The sequence below is a fragment of the Sphaeramia orbicularis genome, chromosome 15 (assembly GCF_902148855.1).
Source record: "Sphaeramia orbicularis chromosome 15, fSphaOr1.1, whole genome shotgun sequence".
NCBI classification, from domain to species: Eukaryota; Metazoa; Chordata; class Actinopteri; order Kurtiformes; family Apogonidae; genus Sphaeramia; species Sphaeramia orbicularis.
Genome location: NC_043971.1, coordinates 3,383,477 through 3,406,156, shown reverse-complemented (window position 1 = coordinate 3,406,156; position 22,680 = coordinate 3,383,477). Strand labels below are relative to the sequence as shown.

General features: G+C 41.6%; 2 protein-coding genes across 2 annotated transcripts; both read right to left on the bottom strand.

The window, feature by feature from the left end:
* Window positions 1–1,387: 1,387 nt before the first annotated feature.
* On the bottom strand, window positions 1,388–9,713 carry syndig1 (synapse differentiation inducing 1). Its single transcript, XM_030155194.1, has 4 exons — window positions 9,542–9,713; window positions 7,635–8,292; window positions 6,093–6,230; window positions 1,388–2,172 (listed from the first exon to the last, which is right to left on the bottom strand). The coding sequence occupies exons 2-4, from the start codon at window positions 8,226–8,228 to the stop codon at window positions 2,014–2,016; spliced, it is 891 nt and encodes a 296-aa protein (XP_030011054.1). The 5' UTR covers window positions 8,229–8,292; window positions 9,542–9,713; the 3' UTR covers window positions 1,388–2,013.
* A 2,911-nt stretch (window positions 9,714–12,624) lies between these two features.
* On the bottom strand, window positions 12,625–21,880 carry apmap (adipocyte plasma membrane associated protein). The gene is made up of 9 exons (XM_030156040.1): window positions 21,597–21,880; window positions 21,047–21,163; window positions 20,199–20,314; window positions 20,025–20,117; window positions 19,620–19,736; window positions 19,155–19,329; window positions 18,934–19,068; window positions 16,083–16,275; window positions 12,625–15,365 (listed from the first exon to the last, which is right to left on the bottom strand). The coding sequence occupies exons 1-9, from the start codon at window positions 21,686–21,688 to the stop codon at window positions 15,156–15,158; spliced, it is 1,248 nt and encodes a 415-aa protein (XP_030011900.1). The 5' UTR covers window positions 21,689–21,880; the 3' UTR covers window positions 12,625–15,155.
* Window positions 21,881–22,680: the final 800 nt, after the last annotated feature.

The window sequence follows — 22,680 nt, the reverse complement described above, 5'->3', positions numbered from 1 at the left end:
ATCGTTAACCTGAGTTTCACAGACACAGCAATAATGTCCAGGTCTGAAAAAGTCAAACCTCAGACTGTTCACCTGTATTCGAAAACCTCACCTGAGCTCACTGGGATCAGGTCCCAGTTTCCATGGAACCAGTAAATAACATGGAAATACTGTGTACGTATGTGTATATGTACATTTGTATGTGTACGTTTGTGTATGTGTACATATGATGTGTATATATGGCGTCATGTGTTTTGGGGGTTGTTTAGGTCCAGTCAGGGTTACAGTTAACATTTTATTAATATCATAAACCTGGTTCTGAAGCAGTTGTGAATATTTTTATATCCACTCTTTTCTTAGATGCTGCTGCTAAACTGATTTTCATCGTTTCTGTAACAGTGACATTAAAGAAGTTTTCTATTCTATAAACACCAAGTGAAGACGTGAACTCGGGAGGGTCTGATGATCTCTGACCTACACCTGCTCTGTCTCCATAACAACAGAACCACGCCTCCTCTGTTCCTTGTTTTGGTGAAATGAGGTTCACGCTGACCCAACATTTAACACTTTGACCACATCTGGCCTCTGACTCACTCAGATTTATGTGAATTCAGTCCAATTGTTCTGGTCCACTGATGTTTAAAGTTTATTCTGATGAAAAGAATATTATTTATTATACTAGACGTGTCTTTAATTAGTCTTAGTGTCTTATGGGTGTTAGGAGGATGGAGCTGTTTCTGTTTCTAATCTATTTTCTGTTGTTGAGTTTCAAAAACCACATGTGCAGACTTTACCAAATAACACGTAGTTTTGATATTGGACCATAGCAGCTGATAAATAGAGTTTACATGTTAATGTGATGCATCACCATTTGAACCAACTGACAGATAAAAAGTTAAAATACTGGAAATCCATAAGCAGAATTTTACTTTGAATAATATTTCAGGGCAGTTTTTTTTTTTCACATCATTGTTGTCAAACATCCTCAGAGGAAGGTTTTTAACATGACACAGTGTAATAAATATAGAAAAATTACAGGTCCTACTATGAAACAACATACATTTATTTTCCATGTCCATCCTTCAGATGCAGGTTTTCATGTACACGGTGTTTTTCACCAGCAGGTGGAGCCACTGAGACAGAGAACCAGCTTTAACCCCTTGAACCATGTTCATCAAACACATGATTAAAACCAGAAAAATATCAAAAACAACCAGGATTCAACAAGAAAAGCACAGTCAGATGTTTGAGTGGAGTGTTTAATTTGCAAACATTTCTACGCCATAAAAAACAAGACAAACAGCCAATCACTGAGCAGCTGAGTGAACCAGCCAATCACAGCTGAGTGTGTGATGAGAAATGTTCACAGTGTCCACAGGCTGGACAACTGTGGACAGTATTATCCACAGGTTGGACAACAACAACCATGGACAGTATTATCCACGGTGTCCACAGGACCAGATGTTGGACATGGTTGGAGTCAACATAATTAGTTAAACAAAGATTGTGTTGATGGAATTCAGTTAAATAGAAGAAAAATATTTATGTGTCAGTGTTTATACAAATATCTGTGTTAGTGTGGACACGATGTGAGTCTTGTCCACATTCTGTCATAAGACTCGTGTGATTCATGTTTCAGATTCATGTTGTTTCTGAATGAGATCAGTTTGGTTTTGGAAGAAGAGGATTCACACAACAAGCTCCATTGTCCTTTACTTTAATAGACATTATCCCCACACCGTGTCAGCGTAGTTTCATACATGTACTTTCACACCTGTAGTTTTATTCCTCCGGTCAAATCCCGGTTCCCTCAGAAACATTTCACCTGCAGACAAAGGCGCCACAAACTAAACCCATTAAAGACAGAATGAAAAAAGCAGAAACAATCAAACCAAGACGTTCACACCGACTCAGAGTCACATTTAACTGAACCGTTGTTAGATTACAAACACAAAAACAAGTTCATGTCCAATCACCAGAGGCTTCAGGCTCCGCCCACCTGCCCTGTCCGCTCCCGGGGCTGATGGGTAAGTCCTACCAGTGGTGGTTCTTGGACAGGTAAGCAATGAGCGCCACAGCCACGCCCACGTAGATCCCTGTCCCGATGGTGATTGACAGTACGGCCAGGAAGAGAGCCCGCCTTGAACTGGAGCTGGCCAGGTGAAAGTCGCCTTTGGACACTGCCTTATTGGTCTGAAGGAGGAGGGGGCGGAGACAAAAGAGGGGCGGAGACAGAAGAGGGTTTAGAACAGGGGTGTCAAACTCATTTTAGTTCAGGGGCCATGTTCAGCCAAATTTGACCTGCGGTGGGCCGGACCAGTAAAATGATAATATATAAATAATGTCAACTCCAAACTTTTCTCTATATTTTAGAGTGAAAAAAGTAAAATTATATTATGAAAATGTTTATGTCTACATAATCCTATCCTTTAAAACAATGTGGATAACATGAAGAAACTGAAAAAATCAGTGTAATTTTAACAATATTATGCTTCAGTTTATCATTTACACGGGTGCATTATAACTTTCAGATGACAGTGGATCTACAAATACACAAAACATTTAGTGACAGACAAAATATTGTCCGGACTGGAACCTTTGGTGCGCCGGATTTGGCTCCCAGGCCGCATGTTTGACACCCCTGGTTTAGAAGATTACAATATTTCAATCAGGATTTGTTTCCTTTTACAGTTCTTAACTCTAATATTTGCATATTTTAGTCTAGTTAGTAGTTAGTTTATCTGCACTTTTTACTCCTAGATTTAACATTAGAATCCATAGTGTTTACTCCTATATTTAACACTACTATCTGTGCTTTTTACTCCTATATTTGACACTAGTATCTGTACTTTTTATTCCTATATTACCTCTTGTATCTGTACTTTTTTACTCCTATATTTAACACTAGTGTCTGCACTTTTTACTCCTATATTTAACACTAGAATCCATCGTTTTTACTCCTATATTTAACTCTGGTATCTGCACTTTTTACTCCTATATTTAACTCTAGTATCTGTACTTTTTACACCTATATTTAACACTAGAATCCATAGTTTTTACTCCTATATTTAACACTACTATCTGTACTTTTTACTCCTATATTTAACTCTAGTATCTGTACTTTTTACTCCTGTATTTAACACTAGAATCCATAGTTTTTACTCCTATATTTAACAATACTATCTGTACTTTTTACTCCTGTATTTAACACTAGTATCTGTACTTTTTATTCCTATATTTAACACTAGAATCTGTAGTTTTTACTCCTCTATTTAACACTACTATCTGCACTTTTTACTCCTATATTTAACACTACTATCTGTACTTTTTGCTACTATATTTAACACTAGTATCTGTACTTTTTGCTACTATATTTAACACTAGTATCTGTACTATATTTTTCAACTGTGAAACAACACAGAAAAGACACTGGTGAAAATCCCTCAAGACAAACAGAAAACAAAGACATAGGAGGTGTTTCTATTTATTCATGTTGTCATGTTGTGTTTGGTTTTTCATTTCCTTACACTTCGATATCCTTTCTTTTTCTATTTTCATCTGTTCTTACTCAACCCTTAAAGCTTTCACCTTCTGAGTTTCCTGTTGATGCTTTTCTTTTAAATAAAGTTTAACCTCCTCAGACCCAGCTATGGGTTTTCTGTCCACATTTGAGGACAAGAGTTTCACAACTTTATACAAAAAAAAGAAAAGAAAACTGTTCACCACAAAGGACATTTCATAAGAATTTAAAAACCTGCAGCCTGTTGCATCATGATGTTTCCAATATAGGCACTTATTTAATAACAAAAAAACAAAAAAAACTTGTACTTTGCTGACATTTCCTGGGTCTTTGGAGGTTAAAATGAACTTTTCTGTGTTTGAGGAGAACTTCGTATCTTCATGTTAATAGATTAATTTCATTACATGAACAGACGGTTGAATATGGTGTTTTTCTGGGTTGGAGGCAGTGGTCTGAATGTTCTGAATATTCTGGATGTTCTGAACGTTCTGGACGTTCTGAATGTTCAAAATGTTCTGGACGTTCTGGACACAGATCCATCACACACTGAGCAGATACAACAACAGCAGAAGCAGAAATGAAATTAAAAAGCAAAGACCAAGCTGCTCTTTAATTGGGTTTGGATGATGCTGATGTGATCAGGAAGCAGAAAATCCAGCGACACTCAGACCCGAGGCTGATCCGGTTCAAATGCCGCCGTCTAGACCAGAACTCACATGTCCATGATCTACTGGACCAGTCCTAGTGTGGAACTGTGTCTTTTCAACAGTGTCGTTCAGGTCCGGGTTCTGTTCAGGATGTGGTCTCACTGTGGGGCACATCACCAACAATAAGACCGCCCACTGGGAGGGACCAACATTTGGCATCTCAACCAACCAGAGGAGATGACAGTAGGTGGAGGGGAGAGGCCCCAGAAGGTGGAACTGACCCCCCATATAATATCTAAACAACATCTAAACACCTAAAAAAAACACCTAAACAACATATAAACATCTAAACAACTAAAAAACATCTAAACAACACCTAAAAAACACCTAAACAACATATAAACATCTAAACAACACCTAAAAAACACCTAAACAACATATAAACATCTAAACCACACCTAAAAAAACATCTAAACAACACATAAACATCTAAACCACACCTAAAAAAACATCTAAACAACATATAAACATCTAAATAACACCTGAAAAACATCTAAACAACACTAACACAACATCTAAACATCTAAAAAAAAACACCTAGACAACATCTAAATAACATTTAGAAACCTAAAAAACACCTAAACAACATATAAACATCTAAACACCTAAAAAACATCTAAACACTAACACAACATCTAAACATCTAAAAAAAAAATCTAGACAACATCTAAATAACATCTAAATACTAACACAACATCTAAAAAAGTACAACATAACATCCGAACAACACCTAAAAAACATCAAAAAGCTGCGTATGACTTTCGTCGCCCATTTTTCATCAAATCTGTAAAACCCGAGGGATAGCCTAAGAATCATGAATCCGTTAGTTTTTCTGTGATTACGCACCTGAGTGACTTCCCTCATGGTGAACAACTTCAAAATGTACTCCATCACAGGCAGGCTGTTTGGTTACATACCAAACTGAAACCTAAACCAAACCAACACTCGGGCCTTTTTCAAAATTCCAGCCACAGCAGCAAGAAGCAATGAAGTCATTTCCATGTTTGCTGCTGCTATGGCCATACTACGGCTGCGTGGAATTCCCATTCTCACAATGCACTTCGTGACAAAGTAAAAAAAAAAACAAGAGTGACCTACCGGCTTGGTATGTAAACAAATGGACTGCTTATGATGGAGTCAACTTCAAAATTGTTCACCATGAAGGAAGAGATTCAGGTGCGTAATCACAGAAAGACTAATGGATTCAGGATACTTAGGCTATGACTGGGGTTTTACAGATTTGATGAAAAATTGGTGACGAAAGTCATTCGCAGCTTTAAACAACACCTAAACAACACTAACACAACATCTAAACAACATGTAAACAACAGATGGATGTGGATGGATGACGGATGTTTTCTGTTTTCCATCATGTGACCAGTGTCAGAGCTGCATCGTGATGGGCTGCTCTGATTGGCTGTCGGTGTCTTCTCGTGTTTGTCCACATGTTGTATGATTGATCAGCACACTCTAATCAATCCTGATCTTCAGCCTCTAAACGAAGCAAAATCTGGAAATGTTATTAAGGAGCTCGTCGTCAGGAAACGACTCCACTCAAATTGAATTACACACCAATCAGATGCAGGGGGCAGGGCCTCCTCTGACTGGTTCAGTCTGGGACAGTGAGGAGCTTCTACACTCTTTCAATCATGAAAATCTAATCATGTGAGCAGAGCAGCTACATGAGCCAGTGTGTTAACGTCGAAGCTGATGATTGGCCCCAGACCAAGAACACTAACCCTGACCTGGACCCTGGGACCCAGACCACTGACCCAGACCCAGTTTTCATCGAGTCTTTAAAGTGGTTTTGACCTTATCCTACAGATTAAATAAAGTCAGGTTAGTCTAACTTCCTGACCTCAGTGATTGACTCCCGTGGTTCTCACCTCGTGTGACAGGTAGAAGGCGGCGATGCCGAGTGGCCAGAAACAGCAGAGCATGGAGAAGACGCTGAGGCCCAGGTGGTCTCTGGGAGGCATCAGCAGGAAGGCGTCCTCGCTCTCTGATTCGCTGGAGTAGTCGCTCTGACGCAAACAAGCACAAAAACAACTGAAAACACAAACAAACTGACTTTGAAGGGTTAACGTCCCTCTTGATAGTGTTAACATGGTCTTCCTTCATATTCTGACCAATCAGTCCCTGTTGCTGGGCAGAACAGGCCAATCAGAGCTGTAGAGAATTCTAAACATTGTCACCTTGTTACAGCTGAGAACCACTGCCGTTGCCGTGGTTACAGAGTTTCACATTAAAATCAGTTAAAGGCTGGATTTCATGTAAGAAAGATGTTGGACAACAACTCCCAGGATACATTTCTTTAACAGACATCCAATCGCAGCACTTCAACCTCTCCTGTTTCTGTGTGGAAACCGTTCGAGGCATCTTCTCCATGGCAACTGCAGCATATTTTGTTTTGTTTAGTTTTGTTTGGTTTTTGTGTTCGTTAACTCTTATCATCCTGGACTGAATAATTGCTGGTGAAAGGCATCCTGGGAGTCATAGTTTGTACCTTTGACGTTTTAATGATAAAACCAGATGCTTAGTGACAGATCTGTTCATCGTCAACAAGTTTTATTCTATTTTCACTGATTCAGAAAAAGTGTTTTTGTGTTTTTAGAATTCCTGCACATTTTACCTGAACATCAATTGAATAAATCTGTGTTAAAGCTGCTCTGAGGGTAATCCTGGCCCTGATGGATTAAATCACAGCTAATCGTCAAAACCGATTGGCTGTGACTCATCCAACAGTGATAATATGAGCTGCAGATAATCCCATTCACCGCTGGAACCGGAGTCTGGAACCAAAGTCCAAACTCACAGTCCAAACCCAGAGTCCAAACCCAGAGTCCAAACCCAGAGTCTAAACCCAGAGTCTAAACCCAGAGTCCAAACCCAGAGTCTAAACCCAGAATCCAAACCCAGAGTCCAAACCCAGAGTCTAAACCCAGAGTCCAAACCCAGAGTCCAAACCCAGAGTCCAAACCCAGAGTCTAAACCCAGAGTCCAAACCCAGAGTCTAAACCCAGAGTCCAAACCCAGAGTCCAAACCCAGAGTCTAAACCCAGAGTCCAAACCCAGAGTCTAAACCCAGAGTCCAAACCCAGAGTCCAAACCCAGAGTCTAAACCCAGAGTCCAAACCCAGAGTCTAAACCCAGAGTCCAAACCCAGAGTCCAAACCCAGAGTCTAAACCCAGAGTCCAAACCCAGAGTCTAAACCCAGAGTCTAAACCCAGAGTCCAAACCCAGAGTCCAAACCCAGAGTCCAAACCCAGAGTCTAAACCCAGAGTCTAAACCCAGAGTCTAAACCCAGAGTCCAAACCCAGAGTCTAAACCCAGAGTCCAAACCCAGAGTCCAAACCCAGAGTCCAAACCCAGAGTCCAGATCCAGAGTCCTTTTCAGGTGAACTTTGTCCATGATCTGTGACTCACCTCCAACTCCTGGAACTCGTCGTCGTCATCGATATCGTGCGACAGCGTCTGGATCTTCACGTCCTCCTCGCTGAAGTCCATAAACTTCCCGTCAGTGAACAGCATTGCCTCTTTGGTGGCGGCGCTGGAGGAAGCAAAGTTCGGAGGCAGGCCTTCGATGAAGGTGGTCTCACAGCAGTCGCTGAGCGCTGCCTCACCCCACACCTTCAGGACACCATCCGAGCACAGCAGGAGACGTGGGGAGGCCATCTGATGGGGGAGGAGGGCGCTGGGGTTCAGGAGCTGGGGGGCACCACCTCCCCACTCCTGACAATAAGAGGAGTCTACTGGGACCAGGACCTGGGCCTGGTAATGAGGACCTTCCTGAGGCTCTGGACATTGGCTGTGCGTGTCGATGAGGCCATTTGGTCTGCAGCTTCCTAGACCTGGACCTCCTGGACATCCTGGACCTGGTCCCCCTGGACCTCTTGTACCTGGTCCTCCTGGTCCTTCTGAAACTGGTGCTCCTGGACCCCCTGAAACTGGTCCTCCTGGTCTCCCAGAGGATGTGTCCAGATCTGAGGATGGTTCAGACTCCTCTCCTCCTCCCTCCATCCCCCCTCAGAGGTGTGTGTCAGAGGTCAGAGGTCAGGGGTCACACATGGCAGGATGAACTCTCCTATAAAGCAGCAGGTGAACAGGTCCATTAGAGGCTTCGGACAGGATCAATCCAGATTAAACCAAACCAAACTGGACACAGGCTTAAAGACCATTCACTCTGCTTTAGACCCTCGTTCAACCACAGGGTCTGGATTTAGTTCCTGCTTTTTCTTTTCGTCGATGTGATTAATGTTTTCACTTACGTAAAAACTGTGACTTTACGGCTGAGCATCTGTTCCTAGTTCCAGATCTGGCTACAACGATCATGATTCAATGCAGACTGATCTGGTTTGACTCGGCTCAGTTTAATTTGATTCTTTTGAGTTGATTCAGTTCAGTTTCACAGTTCAGTTCAGTCTGACGCTGTCAGGTTTCACTCGATTCTGTTTATTCTGGTCAGATTGATTCGATTCGGTTTGACTCTGTTCTGTTGTTTCGGGTTTCTCTAATGCTGTTGGACTGGGACTGGGATATACTGGTCTGTTCCGGTTCCGGTCCTAGTTTCATCTCTATAGAAGTGAGCTTAATGTGACAGAGTTGTGTGTCATATTACTGTGTTGTGTTCAGGTGTCACAGCACAGGTTTTTGAAACACAGATGAGATTATTCCAACAGACAACATCCTGTCAGTCTGTCCTTCAGAATAAAAGTCCAGGCTCTGCTGGTTCAACATGAGACTGAGGAGATGCCTTCAAGGGATCAAACATTTTCTACAAATAAATCAATACACGATGAAGAACAACAGTTATGACATTAATAGAGAACAAGAACTGTTTTTACACCATGGTATTGTCCAGACCACCCCTGAACACACCGTGATCTTGTACACATGATGGCGTCCAGTGCTGTGTGGTCTCATCGTTGACTGAATGTTGTATGTGTTTCCATGTTGACCACCTTAGACCATGTCAGTCCACCTCAGACCACCATAGACTTCCTCAGACCGCATTAGACCACAATAGACCACCTCAGATCAACAGACCACCACTGACCCCCTTAGTCTCCCTTTGTCCCTTTCAGACCCCCTCAGACCACCCTAGACCACCACCTCAGACCACCTCAGAACATCTAAGACCACCCCCTCAGACCCCCTCAGAACATCTCAGACCACCTCAGATCTCAGTCCACCTCAGACCTGTCAGACCACCACAGACCACCTGAGACCCCCATAAACCATATAACACCCCCTCAGACCACTTCAGATCCTCTCAGTCCACCTCAGACCATCACAGACCCCTCAGACCGGTGGTTCTGGTAAACAACACCCACCTCCTGAGCTGAGACATCAGACCCAGTGTATGTCCATCATCCATCGTCTTGGGCTCCACTCGTCGTCTCCTCCTCTGAGCCCTGGGAGTCGGATGGAGGGAGAAGCAGGAGATCGACTGATCGGAGGACGGTGGTCCTGCAGAGATGGAGAGGAGGAGGAGGAGGAGGTGGAGGAGGAGGCGTGTGCTGAATACAGACGAGCTGAGTGCTGGTGAAGCAGCGTCTCCTCCTCATGGTCTTAAAGCCCTTCACATTATCTCCTCCATCATCCCCTCAGCTGAAGCACGTCCAAACCACCGCACGTGACCTCTGACCTCACACTTTCTTCTGGTCCACAGATCTGAAACAGATTTAGAGAGGAAGTCCTACTGTTTCAGGATAAAGACCTTCATCATCTTCATCATCATCAATGGTGTTTTGACAGGTGTTTTTCAGTTAATACGACGTAAACAACATGAGACAAAAACACAGATCAAATGAAAATAAAGAAAATAATAAGACAATGGCTACTGCCACAGTACTATGGCAAAAAATATTGGTTTTTCTATTGCCACAGACCAATCAAATGTTAATATTTGTACTGGAGCAGTGTTTTTCAACCTTGGGTCAGGACCCCGTGTGGGGTCGCCTGGAATTTCTAGTAATTGATTAAAAAATAATAATAATAATAATAATAATAAAAAAAAAAACTTCTTACTAATAAAAAATATATGGTGAGCTGAGAGAGACAATCACAGTCCATAAAGGACATGACAAACTTTGACGACATTTATTCTATATAATCCTACATGTTCTGTGTCTGTCTGATGTCCGCTCGATGTATGATCGATGTTGCAGCACGGGAGGGCGTTAAGGTACAAGGCCACTGTTGCACCACAGGAGGGCATTTTAGCCTCTCATGCTATCATACAATGGCACCATGGGTACAATGCTGCTAGTGTATATAATGCACCTTTTTGGTGTCTGCTTCTCAGCTTCTCTTGTAGATGACTTAGCAGGGTCAGGCAGGCAAAGAAATCTTTCCATTCTCTGTTTGGTCTGATTTTCTGACTGTGGCTCTGTCTGAGCAGGTTGAAACATAGTAACATAGTAATGTAGTAACTTGATTTTTATTACAAGAAGTGTGTGGTGTTTTAATTATAATGAAATATATATTGAATCATTTAAAAAAAATGTTTTTTTTTTTTTGTTTTTTTTTATCAATTACTAAAAATTTCAGGTGACCCCATTTGAATTCCAGGTGACCCCCCGTGGGGTTGTGAACCCAAGGTCAAAAAACAGTGTGTTAGGGGTTAGCAGTTAGGGCAGTGTTATTCAACCTTGGGGTCGGGACCCCACATGGGGTCGCCTGGAATTCAAATGGGGTCGCCTGAAATTTCTAGTAATTAATAAAAATGAAAACTTATTCATAAAAAATGTATGGTGAGTTGACAGAGAAAATCCCAATCCATACAAGACAAACAGTGAAGCTGAAACTGCAGCACTGTGGTTCTGTTTATCTGTCAAATGTTCATCGTGGTCAGTTTCAGATGCTGCAGCTCTTTCATAATTCATAGTTTCAGTTCTTCTTTGTTCAGTATTAATTGTCAGCCTTGTAAATCCAAGCTGGACTGACTGTACATATCCTGACCAAGGAAAATAAATTCTCCCTTTGTGCAGTAATCTACACCTGGCTTTTCTGCCTCCGTCCATAATAATATGCATTATATAGACTAAATGTGTCTAAAATTAAAGTTTATTTACTACATAGTTTAGCAAACTATCACATGATCAAAAACAAATTAATGTTAGCAAAAAAATGTCTGTTTTGAATGTCTGGGGTTGGCAGAAATTTGTGATGTTAAAATGGGGTCACGAGCCAAAAAAGGTTGGGAACCACTGTATTAGAGCCAGTCAGGGATACTGTTACATGAACTCATTTGCTTCTTGTTCCCACAGTACTGTGGTCATATATGATGCATACTTCAGTTCATTCTTTTGTGTGTTTTGCTACCACAGTACTGTGCCAACTGATGGAAGAAACAACAAATTAGAGATAGTTGAAAGTATAGAATAGGAATTATTGTTCTAAATACTCTATATGTTGTTTTATGGTGTTCTTTGCTCTAGAGCAGGGGTCTCAAACTCAGATCCTCGAGGGCCGGTATTCTGCATGTTTTGGATGTATCCCTCTTCCAACACACCTGATTCAAATGATAAGCCTATTATCAGGCTCTGCAGAAGCCTGATAACGACCGTCAGGTGTGCTGGAGGAGGGAAACAACTAAAACATGCAGGATACCGGCCCTCGAGGATCTGAGTTTGAGACCCCTGCTCTAGAGGCTGGAGAAGGTGGGTGGAGCTACATGTTCGATGTGACAGTATGCAGTGTGACTTCAGTTCTGTGTCAGTGGAGTGCTGTGGTCCTGTGGAACTGTACACTGTGAACAGTGTCTCAGTGGCTGATTTGTATCAATGTCAGATTTACCTACCGGCATTGTGTGTGACCTGAAGACCCTATTCTCCTGCTTTGGTCATGTCCCCTGGTGAACACGTGGGTACTGACGGACTCATGTTTAACGCAGCAGATTTTACTGACAGTTCAGACCTGGTTTAATCCTCAGAAACCCAGACCCAGTTTAACCTACAGGGACCCAGACCCAGTCTAACGCTCGGAGACTGAGTTTAACCTTCATATCAGAGACCTAGACCTGGTTTAACCCTCAGAGAACAGGTTAAACCTTCAGAGACCCAGACCTGGTTTAACTCTCAAACACCCAGACCCAGTTTTACCCTAAATTAATGAATTTCTTTTTGGTGTTTTCTACTTTTTAAACCAGACAGAACCTGTAATTTCTTCCTTTATTGTTTAGAAAGTCAAATGTGATCCCAGATGAATTACTGTCCAGTGATAAATGTCGCTAATAATAGGTTCATGTCTAATAAAACTCAGCCTTTAACTAAATTTAGAAACAGAAACTAAAGACGTGATAAACAAACACTTGAACTAAAGGTTTTCAGTTCTGGTTTTTGTCTCTGTGTATTTTTAGTCCAAAGCAGCAGATGATGTTATTATTTGATGTTAAAATTCAGACTCAGATACAAGTTTGGTAAAACAGCAGGTTTTATTTAAAGAAGCTGAACAGCACAGAATAAGACCAATTCAAAGAACAGAGAAGATAAGTCCAGAAATAAAAACAAGAAGAAAGAGAAATGTTGGGTTAAAGGAGATTCAGTCTGAAGAATAAAAAAGAACCAACATTTGGCACCTGAACACATCATGTCTGTAAAATCCACCTCAGTCTGGATCTACAAAACCAGCAAAGGAACCAACACAATCAGAACCAACACAAACCTCATGGACATAACATTTATTTAATGGACTCCAATTCTTCAGACTCTTTAAGGATTAAGGATTAGGTTCAGGACCAGGAACAGGGTCAGGTTCAAACTTTTACCTCAAAACACACTAAAGTTAATAAATACTGGATGAAACGCATTCACAGGCAGATGGACCTGAACCAGAACCGGGACCAGGATCAGGTTGTGGACCCAACTCTGACCTTTGCAGTGGTTTAGGACCAGGACCAGGACCAGGTTCAGGTGGGGGACCTAAGCCTGACCTTTGCGGTGGTCTCTGTGGTTCTAGTTGAACTGATCAGGCCAAAGGTGAGCGCCGTCCTTTGCATCTTCTCCAACATCCAGGTTTAGCATCAACACAGATGTAGACGCCGCAGTCCATTACTGGGAAACGAGTCGGTCATGTTGGACCATCAGGACCTGGAGCTGGGTCGACAGAGGAGCTGTGGTTCTCGACCAGCGTTATAAATATATATCAAACCCTTTACATTATATTTATCTCATTGAGTCTTGTTTTCGTCGTCTGTGTCTGACATTTCTCCTCTGCAGGGAAATGAATTCACTCTTCATATTCTGACCCAATAGAGTCCAAACTCCGCCCCTTCAAACCCCACCCCTTTTATGTTCTACAGCTTCAGTAAAAACCTGAACAGAGAATAATTATTGGGTCCTGAGTAAAGTGTCTCCATTTAAAACAGAATTTTACAAATAAAGAAACTGACAGTCACAGTAGTTAAGACAGAACTTAAGATAAAGACGTCACACATTGTGGTTCTGAAATTTCGTCCACTGGGCTCAACTCCAGGGGGTGGGACTTCACTGCTCTAAAAACAGATCCATGGGCCATTGTGGGCCCTGACCCTAAGTTGAGAAACTAAATCCCATCAAGACTTCCTGGTCTCAGCGTAGATTCAACGGTGAGTGTTTTACAACCGCTTCACTGCGTTAAATATCTGTAATGTCACGTGTTTCCGCAACATACTTGATACTGAATGGTGCTGCAGTACACTTGGCCATTGCCATGGTAAGAAAGACATTAAATATATGAATGACAGGATGGACACGACCCCGAGCCAAACGTGGACTTGAATAATAAGTGAATATCGACCAGAACCGAACCTGAACTCTGAACTTGAAAACATGGATGAAAACATACGTGTTCATTCAGATTTAATCATGCGTCATGCGGTAATCATTAAAGTGGACGGACACTTGATGAAGTGATCATCAAAACACCTGAAGAAATGCAGATCCAAAGTGGCCGACAAGGTGACATGTATTTTTGTCGCTGATGCGGCATTGACACGTGTTAAAGAACACGACAATCCTCAGCGTGAGTCCAGATCCATCTACAGACCAGGACCAGTTTCAGATTCAGGACCAGGACCAGGACCAGTTTCAGAACCGGTCACTTGAGTGGTTGAATCAGGTGATGTCCAGTGTAAAGGTTCTTCACCGGTTCCTTCTTCAGTAAAAAGACCAGAACCTACAAAACAAACTGATTCTGACGACACACTTCAGGTTTTCAGTGGGAAATCTGCGTCTTCACCACTGGATGGCACTAAAAACAAACACTGCTCCGACCCACAATGACACCTTTTCAAATAAATTCATCTTCAGTCAGGCATTGAACCGACCCACACAGATCCGGATCAGATAAACCAGCTCCTGACAGGGGTCAAAGGTCGGGGTGGCGAGGTTAAACAGAATGAGAACATCTACAGTCTGTCAATGGAGCTGATGAAGATCCCACTTTATACTTAAGGCTTGTTTGCGTTTGAATTCAGACGGGTCATTGATGGGTTCTGATTTGTCTGTTTGGTCCTGATTGACTTTTCTTATTCCTGATTGGTCTGACCTGACCCGAGCCATGTGGAACCAGTCTGAATGGGACAGGGACCAAATGGACCAGTCCAGCTCCAAACCCCTCCGGACCAGCAGGAATGGACCAGGTCGACCTTAACGCTGAACTCTGTGACCCGATGCTGATCAGACACAAACTGGACTAGACGTGGTGCAGACCTCAGTCACATGACCTACACCGGTAACACGTTAACATGGAGGAAATATAACACTGTAAAACCAAACAGGAAGTTGTGGAGGTTAATTAAAGTGAACGGTTTCAGGACACAGTGAACGTCTGAGCTGAACATCACCGTCATCTGTCCAATAGTCGTCAGGAAGTTGAGGTGTTGATGAATCGTCACCGGTGACGGCGGACCTCCTGCTGCGTTTGGTCTCATGTTAAAGACAAATGCGGCTTGGCGGATCCTTTTTACACCTTCTTCAGGTCAAGTTTGGCGATATACGGCGAGCGGAATGAGCCCAGGTACAGATTCCCATCGTGTTCGTGAACCTCACTGACGTAGGCCGCCACCAGGCCATTGGGGTCGTGGAAGCTCCGCGTGCAGACGCCACCATCATGGAGCTCAGCCACAAGACTGTACCGTGGAACGAACTTCATTAGTACCTCCTGACTGAAGATCTGCAGAAAAACACCGAGAGGTTACAACCCACAAACCCCTCGAAAACATCTGAAAAGAACCAGACATAACAAAGGGAAGGATATGAACAGAATACAGGATCCAGATCCAGGGTCCAAATCCACATGAACCACATTAAAAGGAGAAGCTCAACAGATGCTGGATCATCTGCAAATGGTGGATCTGGTCTGTTTGATGAACCAAATTGAACTGAAACTCTTTCTATAACTGTTTTTCAGTGGGACCTTTGTGAGGTTTGACCTGATCAAACATGGACTTAAATGAAGGATGTGGATCAAGACCTGAGTTGCACAGACCTCCATCAGGTTTTAATCAGGAGATCCTCATGTCACTGCTTAAAAACTTCACTTCACTGGATGAAAGTGAGGACTAAAACATTTCAGAAACAGTGACTTTTAATTCACATGTTAAGTTAAAACCAGAGCGAACATGTGGTCCAGGTCTTAAGTCTGGACTTGTGGACACGATGAGGAGATGACAGAGTCCTATGATCCAGACCAGAGGTTCAGTTCAGAGACTGAAACTAAAACCAGACTCAGGTTTTGACATTGATGAAGATCAGATCAGATCAAATTTTACTGAATGAAAAACCGCTAGGCCAGTGTGCTCCAAACTATCATGTGACCTCCAGGCCCTGTCCTACATGACGTTTCATGATCTGGATCCTGTTGAACCCTGGACCCTGTGTCACCCTTTACCTTAAAGATGAGTTTCTTGATCCAGGGTCTCTGGGAAAGGAAGTCCAACATGGAGAAGCCAGGGTTGGGTCTGACGGCGGACATGGCGATCCAGTAACCTCCACTCGAGCTGGGTCGGATGTTGTCGGGAAAACCGGGAAGGTTGTCCACGAATGTGTCCATCCCGCCTTTATTTAAACCAGCCACATGGACCCTGATGAGGTCAAAGGTCACAGGTCACATGGCAGCATGATCACGCCCATTACATTTTCAGATAAACCAACAGGAAACAACATCAAAGAAGTCTCTGAAAATCCAGAACCAGAACCCTGTTCACATTTCATTAAATTCAGCAAACCCTTTTCTGTTTCAAGTTCAACTGTAGAAACCACTCCCCTCCAGCGTCTGCCCACACTTTAATACAGATGTAAAAAAAGCGCTACAGAAATCTAATCCATTATTATTTAAATTCATGTATTTTTCATTTAAGTAGAGAGCAAAGATTTATGATGATTTAACAAACACACAGAGGAAAGAGAGCAACAAAACAAAGAAAAACACATTAAAATGAAGGAAAAAACATCAAATATGTTGAAATAGTAAGTATTAAAACGACTACATGCATCCAGCCAGAGGGGGGCGCAGGAACGCTGTGATGCCATGAGGACGGCCTATGTGTCTCCTGTGTAGAAGAAGTGTGCAGACCTAGTGAGTGAGTGAGCAGACATAGTGGTGTACAGGTAAAAAACTGTTCTGTTTCTTGGTAGTTACTTGTTGGGTTCCCCAGGGTTCAGTACTGGATCCTAAACTGTTTACACTGTGCATCAATGATCTGATTGATCTTATTCGTTGATCAGACACATTTATAAAATTGGAAACAAGTTCTGACCTCAATAGAAAATGAAATGAAAGTCTTAGCATGATGATTTGATATAAATAAGTTATCAGTAGATTTCAGTAAAACTAGGTTTATAATTTTTGGAAATTTAAAATGAATAATCAATCACATATGATGTTGGAAACTACAAAGTGTCAAAACAAAACTGTCTAAAACAACTACAGTATTATGCAGAATGAATCCAGGGTTTATTGAATCCATATGTGACCTTTAGTCACTTTAAACCAACACTAATCTGAATCAAAAAGACACTAAGAACAGTTGAACATGGATCAGATTACTTTGCAAATATACTATTATTCATTTACGTTAAGATTCATGACTTGGTTGATTTTAAAACTACACAGATAATAAATACAAGACTAAATAATTTACATCCAAACACTGTAACAGTTATAAAAATAGATGTATATCTGTTAAAGACTAAAAATAAAACATTTGTAAATTATTATAAAATATCTATTAAAAGGTGTTGAACAAATATAAAACTGATACTTGGTCACAGTGTTTGTTAAGGTTACAAATAATTTAACCTCCGCACATTTTCAGTATTATGAGGTTGATGTGTGATTGCGTTATCTGTGACATCAGATCCATGTCCAGTCGACTGTGAACGAGCTGTAACTTCAACACAGAGTAGATGCTAGTCCGATGGAAAACGACCGTTGCAACGGTTGTTTCTGGGTCTAATAGTCGTTCTTTCTGATGTAACCAATGGATGTGGTTTTGATGTTTTAACATCCTCAAGTGTTTCAACACATAGAAAAAGTTCATTTCTTGACAGGGCTTTTATTGTGAAAGCATTTCCTTCCTGTTTCTACGGAGATCAGACAGTAGTAACTGAAGGACATTTCTTTATTCCTGTCCAGGTCTGTAAATGAGTCCTGGATCTGAGGACACACAGAGCCTTCAGTTAATCCTCATGAATCCAGAATGGATTTGATTCATTGCTTTGATTTCATTTTATTATATTTTATGTAAAATAATGTGATGTGTTCATGTAGGAGCAGATGAGTGGTCAATCCAATGTCTTCATGATAAATAACACCTCATTCAATCTGTCACAGTTGGTATTAGTTCAATGATTTGGTGAAAACTCATACTGTGTATATTATATAACGCATAAATTAACAAATATACAAAAATTGCGTAAAAATACTGTTTTCTCTGTGTCACTGAATCCAAAACATCTGCAGAATAAAAAAACCCAAAATCCTCCTAAATCTGACCTTTAAGCCTGAACACGAACTACACTTACATCCCCCCCACACACAAACCCTTTAACAGCATCTACATATTATAAATAAACCTGGAGCTTATACTGTTTCCATGGAAACACAGACGTTACGTAACATCACATTCAGTTTCTGCTGAATTCTGGGATTGTGTCTGAGTCTGTTTTAACTTAGTTTAATCATATCTTTATTACACAATTTTTTTTAATGTATTTTCATTTTAATGTTTTGTATTTCTCAGTTTTTTCTACATCAGGACAATAGATGTTTAATAATTTAACTGGTTTAATGTAAAAGATTAACAGAAAAAACACACCAATAAATATGACATGACTTTATTGATCCACTGTGGGATTAAGGTCAGTTTGACTACATTACCCATGAGCCTTGGCTGCTCAGATAGGTTCTACACAATGTCACATGGTGCTTCAGTGCAATGTTCATGTCTTAATTCTTTTGATTTGGTAAATTTTGGTTCAAGTCTCATGTTTGTTGAAACAGGAGAATGTGTAGCTCTGTGATTGGACATTTGTGGTTGAAATGCATTTTGGGTGTTTTAGTTTTAATGTCTAATACCTTTAACTTTCTATGAATAAAGAGAAGCAGAGTCTCCTCTGTGTCAAGGTCTGTGCACACGAATCTGAACTCAGTAAAGATGAAACTGCTCCAGGTGAGTTACCCATTTTCCAGGTGAGTTACCCATTTTCCAGGTGAGTTACCCATTTTCCAGGTGAGTTACCTGCGGATCCTGGCCATCGTGGTCTCGGCGACCAGCACTGACTCTTCGTCCGGCAGCAGCTGGATGCCGTTTGGGAATCGCAGGTTCTCCATCACCACAGACAGCTCGCGGGTCTCGGTGTCGTATTCCAGGACCCTGGAAACACAAACACACACGTCTTCACTGTGAACGGTCATGCGCTGCTGCCGCCACCACCACCAGGTTAGAAATCGCCACCATACCGCCCATCGGCTGTGGCCTCCATGATGAGGTGCAAGTAGTCTCTGCGCTGCCACCTGCTGCTAGAGTCGGTGAAGTACACCTTCTTTCCATCCTGTGTCACCGCCAGGTCGTTAATGAACGACAGCTTCCTGCCACCGACCAGCTGACCCCCAGACACCAGGCGGACCGCCTCACCTGAGGATGGATGTTAAAGTTTTAAAGGCCTCCACTGTCACCCTCTGAGAAGGTCTGCACCAAAACTGTTCTGATGATCAGTCGGGAACTATCACCATAAATGTCAACCCTTCAGAAACAGACGATTAAAGACAAGATACTTTGTATGAAGACGAAAACACCTTCAGTTCTCCACATCCTCACTTCGTTCTGAATAATTATTAACTCATTACGTGTTTCTGTTTAATTCATGTGGGAGTAAATTTTCTCAGTCATGGTGGAACTCCTGGATCTGAACATCTGGTTCTCACCTGTGGTCGGGTTGACCTCAAACAGACCCAGATAAGCATCAGCCACGAACAGGGTCCCATTGGGTCCAACTCTGATGCCCAGAGGACGCCCACAGCTGGACTCCTCCTCCCTGGAACCTGGACCGGAACCACCACAAAAAAAAACAACAACAACGATCAGACTGGGTGTTTATGACATTACTAAACCAGCCCAGTCCAGTTAAATCCACAGACTGTGACACAGAAACACAATAATATCAATCAACATCTGATTCAGATGAAGTAAAACCACACAGAAATCAGAAAAATTAAAACCTTAAAACCTTCCACCAAAAATACAGTTTTATTTCATTCAAACGATAAGAACCTTCAACCTAACCGTTAACTTTTAGCCTAACCGTTAAACTTCAGAGTCAGTTCTCTCACCACAGGGCAGTTTTCCAAGTCTTGTCACCGTGTGGATTCTTCGTCCAATCAGCTTCACAATCTTCCCATCAGCTGTTCCGGTGAAGAAAACATCTGCAGAAGAAGACAAAGGAACACCAGTCAGACATCCTCAGCTTCATTGTAGATTGTGGCCTCTAACCTCTAACCTCTGACCTCCGATGTTGGCGATGGATTCCGGTCCCACGAGCTGGTCCTCGAAGAGTCTCTGAGCCTCTCGGAGCTTCAGGTTGGGTTCCCAGCAGCCGGACATGAGCGGAGGTTCCTTCAGACTGAAGAACGGCAGGAGACCAGCAGGGGGCAACACAAAGAATACGGACGGTTCAGAAGGGGACCTGGTACATACATGGTGACTGGTAGAACCAGAACTCATGACCTGTCATTCAGGGGTAACCCTGACCACATTCCTAGTGTTAACCCTGTCCTGAGGGTCAACCCTGACCCCTGTCCCCTGACCCTGCTGCTGGTACACGTATTATTCCAGACATTTTACATCAGCACCGTCGGCTCATTTTTATTAATTTTCAATTAGAGTTTGAAACATTTTGTTTCATTTACATTAAGTTCTATTCAAGTCACGTCTCTGTCAAACTGGCTTTTATTTATGACGATGTACTTATTTATTGCTGAACTTCAACCTTCATTTGGATTAATTTTCTGAATGTCATGTTGATCTTTCTACTGTGGCCTTGGTTTCAAGTCTAACCCCAACTCTAACCTAATTTTACCAGAATATGTCATGATAGAATTTTCCTTCAAGGTTTGAGTTGCATGTGTTTGTTTTGTTTTCATGTGTTCGACTGTGGTGTAAACATTAAAAATACAATCATACACTTTATTTTTAGTCATGTGTGGTTTTGTTAAAACTCTGTCATATCCACAATGAATGTTTTCTTAATTATTAATGATTAACCACAGAGTCAGAGGAGGTGAAACCTCAAACCACGTAAACACCGGTCAAAGTGCGTTCAGGGACACTCGGACATGTCAAGAGTCAGACTCACCTGAGGACTTCAGGCTGGATAGGAGACTCGAGGATGAGGATGATGAAGAGCAGAGGAAAGAGGAGAAAACCTCCGAGGGACAGAAGAGTCACCTGGAAAACCTTCCCACTGTACGTCCTGAAACGACACCAAGGACAACATTAGTGTCGGGTTTCCAACCCGCAGAACCTGACCGTAAACACACCCTGCAGATCTTCAGCCCAAACATGAAACACATCATTTAGCCTCAAAGTCAAACATCAGCTCATCTTAACATGTAAAAGAAGAGCATGAAACAGACCAGAACCTGTTTACACAGGAAACACAACATCTGGTTTCACAGATGAGACATGAAGCTTCAGTTTCAACACATGATTCATGAGGATGAAGTGAACCATCAGCTCAGAGACCCACAGGGTCTGACATTTATCTGGTGTTTTATCACAGGTTTCTGCATTCATGTGTTTGTTTTAATCCCTTCACTCATAAATAATATGATGAACATCAGACAGACTTCAAATATTAACTAGGTCCTGTTTACCCGGTGTCCTTGTACCGGTTCGGTTCTTACCCGGTCCCCTTGTAGCGTTGCTCCGGCAGTTCGTCCGTGATCACCGTGGGTCTGTTCAGCCTCCGGAACCGCAGACCTTCCACCTCCTTCATCCTGGACTCGGATCCGCGGGTCAGAAGCTGGAAGGGGTCTCTGTGGCCCGGTTCAACCCGGTTCAGATCAAACACAAACTACAACCGAGCCCGAGAGACTGTCAAAAAACGAAAACAGGAACAGGAAGAGGTCTGACCCGGAAAAGATACGGCTTCCGGTTCGACCCTTCAAAGTAAGATAACGGAGAAAAAACACGGAGAAAATTAAATCAAATTAAATTAAACAGAAGAAGTGACTAGGAATTAATTAAAAGTTCATGTAAAATATAATAATGATAATAATCCTGAAATAAAAGAAAAGATAATTTATCTTTAATAAAAAAAAATATAAAAGCAAAACAATACAAAGACACAAATAAATAAAATCAGTATTACAAATAAAGACAACTACATGTGGTAGTTCTTCTAGATAAACATACATATTGTGTTTTTTTCACTTGGGTTGAATGAACATGGCAGCTCCGCCTGTCAATGACCCGTTGTCTTGTTTTCTTTCTTTCATGTTCTTTTATTGCATTTAAAGTCATTTAATGTCTTTTTTTGCCTCTTTATCCTTGTTTATGTTTTTATTTTATTTTTCAGTGACCCGTTGTCATGGTGAATCATCATCCACTGATGATGTCATCCCCTCATTAACCAGGACAGACCCTTCCTGTTTTTCCTGTTGCATTGATGATTGGCATTGGTTTAATATATTTACTACTGGGCCTGGTCAAGGAGAAGTATACATGTGTGTTAAAAAAAAAATGTAATTCTCCCCCAACACCCTATTATAGCTCTTTCTTTCTTTTCTTTTCTTTTTTTTTTTTTTTTTTAGCAAATTCTATCCTGTTTTTGGTTTTGAAAAATTCCTGTTAACAAAAAAGTTACAGTCATATGACAACGGGCATATCTGCTCAGTGAAAGCACACCTGGGAATTGTAATTTTCTAATTTTTTCTGTAAAAATATTGTAAAGAATTGATAAAAGTAATATACGAAGTTCTTTTTTTT

Bases quoted from the DNA above. Each gene is read 5' to 3' on its own strand.
- apmap (XM_030156040.1), bottom strand. From the start codon at position 21,688: ATGAAGGAGGTGGAAGGTCTGCGGTTCCGGAGGCTGAACAGACCCACG. The intron at 21,164-21,596 runs GTAAGAACCGAA...GTGTCGTTTCAG, and splicing joins CAACGCTACAAGGGGACCGG to GACGTACAGTGGGAAGGTTT. The intron at 19,069-19,154 runs GTATGGTGGCGA...TTGTGTTTCCAG, and splicing joins GAGGCCACAGCCGATGGGCG to GGTCCTGGAATACGACACCG.
- syndig1 (XM_030155194.1), bottom strand. From the start codon at position 8,228: ATGGAGGGAGGAGGAGAGGAGTCTGAACCATCCTCAGATCTGGACACA. The intron at 6,231-7,634 runs GTGAGTCACAGA...TGTTTGCGTCAG, and splicing joins ACGAGTTCCAGGAGTTGGAG to AGCGACTACTCCAGCGAATC. The intron at 2,173-6,092 runs GTGAGAACCACG...CTCCTCCTTCAG, and splicing joins CCTTCTACCTGTCACACGAG to ACCAATAAGGCAGTGTCCAA.